The sequence below is a fragment of the Leptonychotes weddellii genome, chromosome 8 (genome assembly GCF_054177405.1).
Source record: "Leptonychotes weddellii isolate Sample4059 chromosome 8, ASM5417740v2, whole genome shotgun sequence".
Classification (NCBI taxonomy): Eukaryota; Metazoa; Chordata; class Mammalia; order Carnivora; family Phocidae; genus Leptonychotes; species Leptonychotes weddellii.
In genome coordinates, this window is record NC_138376.1 from 88541728 (window position 1) to 88552693 (window position 10966).

Here is a 10966-nt window from a genome sequence, read left to right on the forward strand (position 1 = left end):
AGTATCCATGACAACTGTAAGAGCCACCTACCACTTTATTGTTTTTCTTTTATAAACTTTGTAAAGTGAAAACCCTTAAAAGAATGGTTGAGAATAGCAAATTGCTGCTCTCAAATAAATTCAGCATAAAAATCTGTTGATGTTACTTTATTGCTTTGTAAATAAGGAGTAGGTAAAACATGTCATGCTTTAATAAGTGAGGCACAGCTTAAAAGTTTTAAGCAGCAATATAAAAATACAGTACAGAGCATAAATAAATAACATCTTTTCATTTCTAGCCAGATTTTGAAACCCTTGACGTTAACTATAATTTCACTAGAGTGGGAGGCTCAAGGTCCATATGGCAATAATCTGTAAACCCACAAAATCATAATCTGTAAGACTCAATATGGAATTAAATCAAATTAATCACACTTGTGTTAAATAAATAAACTAGGTTAGACACCCATTTCCAAGTTGTGAAGGGTATATAGAAAGCTTTTCTGCAGTCACAGAAGAGTTTGAAAATGTTCGTGGCTAAAGCACCTTGCATTTCAGATTTTAACATCATCCTTTGGTTTTTTATTAGAACTGTAGGAAGTTTATGTACACCTGTACATTTGAATAGATCTTGACAAAGGGGCCATGTAAGCCTTCGAGTAATGCACCATGAGAAAGATCTTAGGGCATACAGTGCCTTTTAAATTTGAATATTCAAGTATTTGAGTTCTAGAAAGACATGATACCCTCTGAATGTTTCCTAGAAGTTCTCCTGTTAATCAGTAGAAAGAGGCTTATTTTTTTTTTAAATGCTGAATTTCTGAAATCAAATTTAACGTGATTTAATGTCACATTTCAGGGTTTCTTTGTGATCATTTTATTTTTTTAGCCCAGTAGGACTTTCAGGGTGAAATTTTTAAATACTGAAGGAGTTCACAGAAAACTTTAAAGAGCCTTAGGACTGCTGACTAGAAATTCAAGAGAGTCTTCACCTGTTGTTTACTACTGCTGCTCACTTTTTCAGGGGGGAGAACTGCTTGGTCTGAAAGCTCAAATCCGTGTTTGGAAAATTAAAATTAGTCACGTTTTTTTGGCCCACCTCCATATGCACTTTGTGGGGCGCAGTGGAGTTGGGGAATGCCTTTTCAAGCAGACTTACATTAGCTCGTTGGGAATATGCTCACATTGGTGCCACCAAGAACCCTGAGAGAGAGGAGTGGACATACTCAGAGGAGTACAGCCCGTTCGACCCAGTGTTGGGCAGCTGGAGCCACACCTGGTCGTTCTCCGTGAGATCAAGTATGGCGCTCCCCGAAGCCTGATCCAGGTAGCCTTTGGTGTATTCGTCATAAGTGTACATTACAGGGGTGCCGTTCTTATACAGGCCCACCCAAACATGGGTCCCTTTCACATGCACGTGGTAGGAGAAATAGTACGTTCCTGGTATCCTGCAGGTGAAGATTCCAGTTCTTGGGTCATAATGCTGTTGCCTGTTATACAAAATCTTATCAAATGGGATGGGAATGCCTACAGCTGGGTAAGCTTTGGAGAGAATAACAGTGAAAGCAGACATAGGCATTCCTGTGACTCCCTGGTTGGCACTAACAAAAGGCCTTTGGTCTGCCTTTATAAAACCCTCAGACGGGGCTGCTTGGCCTGGGGGGCCTGGGGGGCCTGGGGGACCTGGGAGGCCGGGCTGTCCAGTGTGGCCCCTCGGACCTGGAGGCCCTGGTGGCCCAGTGGGACCATTGAGCCCCTTCATTGCTATGCCCGCTGGGCCAGGAGGACCTGGAGTTCCTGGATCCCCTTTAGATCCAGGGAATCCTGGAATGCCCGGTGGCCCAATGGGGCCTCTGGTTCCTGGTATTCCAGGGGCACCTCTTGGACCAGTCTCACCATTGAGTCCAGGCATTCCCTTCACTCCTGCTGGGCCCACAGGGCCTGGGAGACCAGGAGGTCCTCGAACTCCAGCGTCCCCTTTTGGGCCTGGTAACCCTGGGTTTCCCTTAGGACCACTGCTGCCTGGTTCTCCCGGGTACCCTGGTTTTCCATCTAACCCAGACAAACCCCTTTCTCCCTTAGCCCCAGGGTGTCCTGCAGGCCCCACTGGCCCTGTCTCACCTTTAGGGCCTGGAATCCCTTGGTTGCCTGCCATGCCTTTTGGTCCTTGGGGTCCCATAGTTCCGGGGGGTCCAGTCAGACCTGGTTCCCCGGGATGACCTGCTGGGCCTTGTTCCCCTTTAGCACCTGGACTTCCTGGAAGGCCAATAGGTCCTCTTTGTCCTTTCAGGCCAGGCAACCCTGGTTTCCCAAAGCCAGGAGCCCCTGGGGGCCCAGCCATTCCTGGAGCCCCAGGGTGACCTTTTGTCCCAGGAATCCCTGGCTGGCCTGGGGCTCCAGTGGCTCCTGGCTTTCCAGTGCCTTCTGGTCCTCGTTCCCCAGGAGGACCTTGGGGGCCTGGCAGGCCAGCTGGTCCCCTCTCTCCTCGAAAGCCCCGATCGCCTTTGATGCCTGGCTGTCCTGGAAACCCATTTTCACCTCTTTTTCCCACTCCAGGAGGGCCAGGTGGTCCCATGGGACCCTGAGGGCCTGGAAGCCCCCTCTCACCCGGGCGTCCAGGAGCACCATATCCTGCTTCCCCTTTCTGTCCATGCACACCAGGGACTCCCGGTGCACCCTTTTCTCCAGGAAAGCCCCTGGGTCCTGGAGCTCCTGTAGGTCCTTGTTGTCCGGGTTTTCCTGTAACAGTAATTCCAGCTGGGCCAGGGATTCCGGGTGGCCCTGGTGGGCCCCGTGGTCCTGGTAAACCAGCTGGTCCAATTTCTCCTTTTGGTCCAGATGGTCCTTTCTCCCCTGGTTTTCCTGGGAGTCCTGGCAAACCTGGCTTCCCAGGGGCCGATGGTCCCGGTGGTCCGGGCAACCCTGGCTCTCCTTGGGGTCCGGGACTTCCATGGCCTGGTTTTCCTGGAGGTCCAGATGGACCTGGGTGCCCTCGAGGTCCAACGGGGCCTGGTGGACCAGGAATACCTTGCTCTCCTCTTACTGATACACCTAAAAAACATGCCCGATAGACACACCCAGAGAGAGAGATGATTAGTAATGATATTGCACTGTCAGTCCACTTTGGCAGACTAGTCTTTAATGGTTTCGGATAATACATTTTATGCTGTATTTAGAAACACTGCCAGAGAGGATGGACCATGGCTACTATGATACTTTCAGTACATCCTCATTATCCATGAAAATAAACTGGGGTTGAAGAATTTGTCTAGAGTAAGAGTACAGTGGGGTATTTACCCCATTTCTTTTGGGAATATCATCTACCTCGAGAGGAAAGGGGAAAAAAGGTATTGGATAGAAAGGAAGAAAAAGACAAATGCAGAATAAATGGGGAAACATTTAAGAACTATAACAGCTTTCTCTCACAAAAGCTGTCCTATCAGACATCAGTGAGAAAATCTGTCATAGCCTGCTGAACACAGCTTAGATGTATTTTTTTCACCCTCAGTACATACCATGAGCTCCTGCACCCTCCTTTCATTGACTTAACATTGAAACAAAGAATTAGAGAATTAGATCCAGTGGGCAGAGTATATAAAATAGTATTAAAATGTTTATCTAAAGTTTTCTTTGATTAATGCACACAGTTATTGTTGATTTCACAGAGGTGTGGGTCCATTTGAACCAAATACTTCTACTGATATTATGAATTCAGTTCATAAATTGTTTATTCACTGCCTGTGACATGAAAAGGGCTCTTGGGCTACAAGTATGGGGAAGCACAGGATGCATCTTATAAGAGCTTCAGTCATGAAGGGAGTAAAACAAATGTCCCTGTGATAAGAGGTGTCCAGGGATTTGGTTTTAGTCATACAAAGGTGGGATTTAACAGAGCATTCTGGTATTAAGATATATAACTGGGGAAATATTACCATATCAGAGAATCTTTAGGCAGCAATCATCATAAATATCTATTATAAAATACTCTTTTCAGGGCGCCTGGGTGGCTCAATCATTAAGCGTCTGCCTTTGGCTCAAATCATGATCCCAGGGTCCTGGAATCGAGCCCCACATCAGGCTCCCTGCTCCATGGGAAGCCTGCTTCTCCCTCTCCCACTCCCCCTGCTTGTGTTCCCTCTCTTGCTGTCTCTGTCAAATAAATAAATAAAATCTTTAAAAAATAAAATACTCTTTTCTTTCTCAGAGAAATTCTTCAATAGCTAGCAAAAATGGTAATAATTGGGTATGATTTAAATGTCTATTTGTAAAATTTGTATTAAAATAATTTTGTGTTTAATAACTCTTTAGGAAGATAGAATGCCTGTGCATACTATTTAGATTCTTTTACTACTGGAAAATGGTTTGTAGTTATGGTAGATTTAGCAAATGGCATAGTTATTGAATGGTTTGGTCAAAATCCTGAGAATGACTTATGGCTGTGACTTTTGAGCCACATCTTTTTTGTACAAAAGTGACTAATTAATATACTTAAACTTTACCTAAATTTTTAATGACTTTAGAAATCAGAATGGTAAATTGGAATTAATATTAAATGAATTGTAAATTGCCTTTGAAAACATATGCTTATGGGTATGGTTCACATTAATTATCAATTGCTGGTACATTATGATATTTTTAAAAATCTTTCATATTAACTGGCATGTAAGATGTAGTAAGCCAGTAATAGTTGCTAATATTATTCTCTTGGGTATTCCTGATATTTGAAATACATTTGGTAACAAATGAAATATAAAATACACAATAGAATCATTAAAGTAGATATGCTAAAATAGGAACATTATTTTAGACTTGGATATTTATATTTTGTACTAATTAGAGTTATATTTCATTTTGCAAATATTTAAATGTCTGGAGCTTTATTCACTCATGGATTTTCAGAAGATGACATCAGGAAGAAGACTATGAGAAAAACTAATTTATGGAAAAGATCTCCATATACTCATATCATCGATAGATTGACTTTTTAGTGTACATACAGTATAATGTCTATAAATATAAACGGATGTAATGTATTACAAATAGAATAGATGAATAAATAGAAAATAGCACTTTTTTTCAAATGCAAACTATTTTAGATTGAATGGGTTTGCTTCAGAATCTTATTCTGAATCTCCTAAAGGTCATATCCATACTAAAAATGACTATCTTAGTCTGGTTGGAAATCTCTTTAACTGTTAAAATAGGGAGGAAAAACAGTCTTACTGAAAATGACTACATAGTGGGGGTACCTGGGTGGCTCAGTCGGTTAAGCATCCGACTCTTGGTTTCAGCTCAGGTCGTGATCTCAGGGTCGTTAGATCGAGCTCTACGCTCAGCTTGGAGTTGGCTTGGGATTCTTTCCGTCTCTCCCCCCCCGCCCTTACACTCTCTCTTTCTCTCTCTAAAATAAATAAATGAAATCTTTTAAGAAAGAAAAGAAAATGACTCCATAGAGCACCATTTGAGACTGGAAGTCCAAGGACAGGGTGATCTCAGTCACTTGGAATGTTGCCCTCATAGGTCCTCTACCTCTTAATGTAAGAAAGAATGTGAATTCTGTTGTCTTTGGGGGATAGCCCCTGTTTGTTGCTTGCCAATAAAAAAAAAATGAAAGATTAGGGTGATACCATGCTCAAGGAAAAATGATTGCCCAGCAGAAAAGTTTCTGAAAGTCCAGAAACCAAAATAGTGGTTGATCATGTCAGAATATGGCACTCATGGGGCCACCAGCTCTGCATTCCTTTGCAGCATAATTTGGTGTGTTTTGGCTGAGCCCTCTTTGAGCCTGTGGTGAACAGATGGGCCCAGGAATTACATAGGCACTCTTTGTATTTCTGTTATCAACCTAATGTTACACATGTATAGATTGTGGGCTTTTGTCTTCCTTTTAGTGCATTAGTGCCTGCCAGTGAATGGTAATGTACTTGAGTTTCCACCTTGTATTATCAAGTAGAAACTGTAGTGGGTTTAGCAGTTAAAATGCAGCTTCTAAGTTTTTCATTTGTTAGTAAGATATATATTTTCATTTATTCTGCAGAAATAGCCAGGATGACGCAGTACAGTAAGGTGGGAAAATAGAAATATTTTTAACCCTCCATAAGTGGTGCATTTGATTTTAAACTCAAGGCTGTATGGTAAAATATAAAAAGTCTGAATTTGTGATCATAGAGAATATACCCAGTGATACATGTCCTAACATTTCACCTTGCCATTCATTGCTTCAAGGGAAGTAGCAGGTTTCCTTACCTTTTATTCTTTCTTTCATAACTTTTCTCTTTCTCGTATTTTATCTGTATTTTGAGACATTCAAGAGTTTTTGTGATGCACCTGTGCATTTATTTTTAAACATTAAGCTTCCTTTCATGAAATGTTTTAAATTTCATCTTTCTTTTTAAGAAGACAATCCTGTAAGTTTAATTTGCTGAAAATGGTCATCTCCAAAAGCATCATTTGTAGAGTTTCCGGCAAATATCCTTAGCATTATTTGCAAGGTAAAATAGGTAACTATAATGAAAAAATACTAAGGAAAGGAAATTTGAATCCTACAATCAGTTCAGATGATGCAGTTTAATTCAGTAGATGTTTTTCAGGCAGTGCGTGCCAGATGTCATTCCGTGGAATTAGTGAATGTGAAACCTAATAATTGCCCTTCTTTGAGGATCTGTTAGTAGTGTGCGTGCATTTTCTCACTTCTCTTCATAATATCTGAGAAAGCTGAACAGCTAGGGAAGAGATTCAGGAACAAAGCTAAAACATATCTAAAGCTACCCACCGCCCCAGTACTACCACAGCGTGAGGAGGTGAAGTACCAGTAATACAGCTAATACTCGAGTACTTTACAGCGGGTAACTCAAACTTCCTAACAGCTCTTTGAGATCACTGCTGCTACTTTTCCGGATGAGGAAATTAAGGCACAGAGAGGGTAAGTAACTTACCTGAGGCCCCACAGTTAGTACATGGCAGTTAAGTCTTTGTACTTGACTACTAACCCCTACAAAAATGTCTAAGTAGTTAGGAAAATTGCCACCTCGTTTGCCTATTAAATTTCGTGGAAAAGCGTTAGATTTCATTTGATAGTTAAGACTCAGTTTTGTATATATTGGGGGCTAACCGAATTGGTTGTACAAGTAAATGATGGTTAAGTATTTAGATACCTAAACCTGCTACTCTCTTTGTATAATTGGCAGTTATTTCTCCTTAAGACATTTTTAAACTTGATTAATTTGTTTTGGATTCATATTTCTACATTATGGTTAGTTTTTTGTGCAGAAGCGCTATTTGAGGGAAAACTTTCCACACCTAAGAGTTCTTAATATCCTTCAGGTACATCTTTCTACTCTACTCACTGTGTAAAGGATATTAATGTTCTTGAATAGACCTGCTTTTTTCCATCAATCATTTTGTTTTAATATTTTGGACAAATTCGGGAGTTTGAAGATAATTAAACACCAAATAGAGTTAAAAGCATTTTGTTCAAGAGATCATTAAGATTGTAGAAAGCAACAACCAGTTGGTTAATACAGCAAAATATATAAAGTTTACCTTTACTCTTTATGGCATAGGGAATGAAGAACTGTGTCCTGGGGTTGGGTGGGGGGCCTTTTATGCCTGTAGGTGTTTGGTATCGCTCAGCATAAAATTCTCCATGAACCAGGTTCAAGGACATTAGCAGCAAAAGGGCTGTTTGTGGCAACATGTTCTCAGATGGCTTCTGAAAAACAGAAAAGAATAACTTCCTGTTACTGACCTGTTTTATTTGTCTGGTGTTGGACACATGAATTCTTTATTTTGTTAACTACCTTTTTTACCTTATCCTGTTTTTAATATATTCCATAAACTGGAATTAGAAATTTTTAGTTATATGAATATATGACTTAAGTTGTTAGTGGAAACCACATTCAAGCAATCAAGTAAAACTGAAGTGATTTTTAAAGAAGAAATATAGAAACCAGAATTAGATGCCTGTATTAATAATTCAAGGTCTTTAACATAGGTTGAAATATCCAGTAATTTCAAAATAAACTAAATAGGACATACTTTTACAAATATGGTTTTATTAGGACTGTCTTTTTATAGAGACTGCTAAGGATTAAACTTTCTGAGTACACTTTAGTGGAAAGTCACTTTTTTTTTAGTGAAAAAAACCGAATAGTTAATTTATCGAGGCTCGTTTCCAAACAGGCTAACATGGAAGTCCACCAGAGCATCAGGTCATAGACTTACCTGGATGCCAGAAGTTCCTGGAGATGGTTTCTTGGCAGCTTTTCTGAGCCCTCCTGTGTCCAGGTGAGCAGTGTCTGCACACTGGTACCTTCTCCAGAGCTGTCCTGCAGTATTTATACTCTTTCTCCCTTACTTCATGAAGTTCCCCTGAGTTTAAGCTCCTCCCCCCGAGAAGTGGAGAGTACTAATTATAGTGGAAAGTTCTATTGGGCAGGCATACAAGATCAGGTTGGGCTCTCTTTCCTTGTTTTCTTACTGAAAAATAAACTCTTTGTCTTAAATATATATTAATAGTTTTAACCATGTACCATCTTTTCTGAGTTTTTATTTTAGAAGTTACTACTCAGATATTTAGGTTGGTTCATGATGGGATGATAATACGACCTTTGTATTTTTGAAAGCACATTCTTGTGTTATTTGGTTGAAAATATTTGGTAGTATATAAAAGTAGGAGAGGAAGTCTTTTGGAGGGGTGTGTGTGGATTTAAACCATCCTCTAAATTCTTCAATTATGACATAAGGCCCTCAGTGTGTCCGTTAATGTTCCTAAATTTTTATGCAGATAGCTTACTCCAATTCTTACTTACTTTTGAGCTTGAGAAAAACAATTAAAATGTAGGTATGTTGTTTTATATCTTAGGATTTAATGTAAGTCCTTAGGATTTTAATGTAAGTTAATAAGAGAAATTTTAAATATGTTAATATTTACTTTAATTTTTACATATTAAATATTTTAGTTTTCAAACAGAGGCAAGACGTCCATGAATTTGATAGTAGAGTTAGCAATATAACTACCCTGAAGGATTTGGACTCTTTATTTATAACACAATATGTTCAGTAAATAGCTTCAGGTTTTATTGCTTAATTTTGGATTTTACTTTAGAGTTGTAGTAGAGATGGCAAAAGCCTTAAGACATGATAATGTCATACCATGTCTGATGAGATTGTTGTGTTCATTTCAGAAGAAAAAAATTCCTCAAACTTTGCTTTCAGCTTTTTAAAAATATCAGTGGCTTACCTTACAATTTCCTTCAGGAATCTTGATTCAGCCCAGTTAGAAACATTTTTCCCCCAAAGATGAAAGTAAACATTATCATTGTCATTTTCAACACTTAGAATTCTCTTTAACAATATTAGGGGACTCTTAAAGTCAGTTTTCAGGATCCTAAAAAATCTAATACAAACAGAACATTGAGAGACCAAATTTTGTATCTTATTTAATTTCATTGTTTTGGAGCTAAGTGAAATCAACTGTACAGGTTAAGTAGGTGAGAAGGAAAATTCCGTAATAGGCATAAATAACAACATTTTTAAAACCTCTGCAGAATTAAAGTAGAATGGTTTCAGGACTGACTGATAATTGAAATAATTTAGTGTTTGACCAGTGGATGGAATAAAGGTTTGTTCTTTCTCTTGTTCCTTTCTCCTCTCCTACATATAATTTTCTGTATTTTTTAGACTGAGCCTTTATAGAAGGGTAAATGGATAGCTCCCTTCACTGACTGCCTTTCTCCTAACGCTCCCATTTAAACCTTTCATTGGTTGCCATGTTTAAAAATCTACACTGTCCTATATGTCTCTATATAATATTCATAGATACATATGAAATATGACTTTTATATCAGTTCAGATTAACAGGAGAATTTGAAAATTTATATTCTCATCATTCTTTCATCACTTGGAGAATGTCTATGGAACAGCTTTTGTAATTATTATATGTGCTCTACTATGTCTGTAAGATACCTCAAAAGATGAGTAAGAGAAATGGCTGCCTTCCATCTCCTTGTGGTTCATTTGGATAAGACTGTGAAAAAGTAGGTGAGGTTACATGGATGCCCTTGAAGACTAGGCTGTAGAATTTGGGGTTTTTTGTTTTGAATTTGTTTTAAAGGAATTATTACAAGTACATATTCTAGTATTTTTGTATGTCTGTATGGATACACACACACACACACATTTATTTATAATTGAGACTGTTACCCTGTTAGATAGCATTCATGTGGAAATACAGAAGATTAATTCTCTGCTCTTCGTGCTGTGCACCTGTGTAGACCATTTGTTCATCTGTGGCTACTCAAGCTGTTTTCAGGGCTTCTCACCTCAAACTCTCTAGGTGTCTGTTAGACAATGAAAAGATTGGGCTAGGTTTCTAAGCTCCTCCCAGCTTTAAAATTAGAGAATTCTTGTGTTTGAGGTGTTTTGCTGTTCCCCATGGTGAGACAGCGGGCTTGGCTCCGTTTAGTACTTATTAGAGACAAAGTCCATACCAGGTGGTCATATGCCTTCTTTTGGGGATATGTAAATACATGTGGGTATTTGTCGATCTATATTCCCCTTTAACTTTGGAAAATGTGGTGTCTTTGTTGGATAAGGCTTGGACAGTCAACCCTTTCTGCAAATAGTATACTTATTTCAGCACAGGGAATCTGACTGCTGTTTGCTTTGTTAGTCACATAAGAAGTACTGTCTTGTCCAAAGCAGATTGTAGAATCAGAATATTTGCTAGCCACACCCCACCCAATTGTGTATTTAAAACTATTTTTATTCTGGGAGCTTACTTGTAGCTGTTTGAAGTGACTAGTCTGTGGCTTTATGATGAAAACCCATTCCATTTAAAACAGAAAGCCATGCTCTCTAAACTCAGTAACCTAAGTGCATTTTTATAATATCAAATATGAATGTTTTTTGCACATTTAGCATTTAGCTGCTCTAAGCTTGCCTGTTCATTTTCACTACCAAGGGTTAGTCATTAATTCACCAAATA

At 39.2% G+C, this 10966-nt stretch overlaps 2 protein-coding genes across 8 annotated transcripts in view; one reads left to right on the top strand and one right to left on the bottom strand.

Moving 5' to 3' along the window:
• NT5DC1 (5'-nucleotidase domain containing 1) overlaps positions 1-10966 on the top strand; it is a 137709-nt gene that overhangs the window by 16929 nt on the left and 109814 nt on the right. The window lies entirely within an intron of this gene.
• On the bottom strand, positions 102-7680 carry COL10A1 (collagen type X alpha 1 chain). The gene is made up of 2 exons (XM_006734230.3): positions 7522-7680; positions 102-3030 (listed from the first exon to the last, which is right to left on the bottom strand). Exons 1-2 carry the CDS (start codon positions 7673-7675, stop codon positions 1160-1162), a joined length of 2025 nt encoding a protein of 674 aa, XP_006734293.1. The 5' UTR covers positions 7676-7680; the 3' UTR covers positions 102-1159.

Coding starts and splice junctions, on each gene's coding strand:
- COL10A1 (XM_006734230.3), bottom strand. CDS start 7,675: ATGTTGCCACAAACAGCCCTTTTGCTGCTAATGTCCTTGAACCTGGTT. Junction 3,031..7,521: donor CTATGCCATAAAGAGTAAAG/GTAAACTTTATA, acceptor CATGTTTTTTAG/GTGTATCAGTAAGAGGAGAG.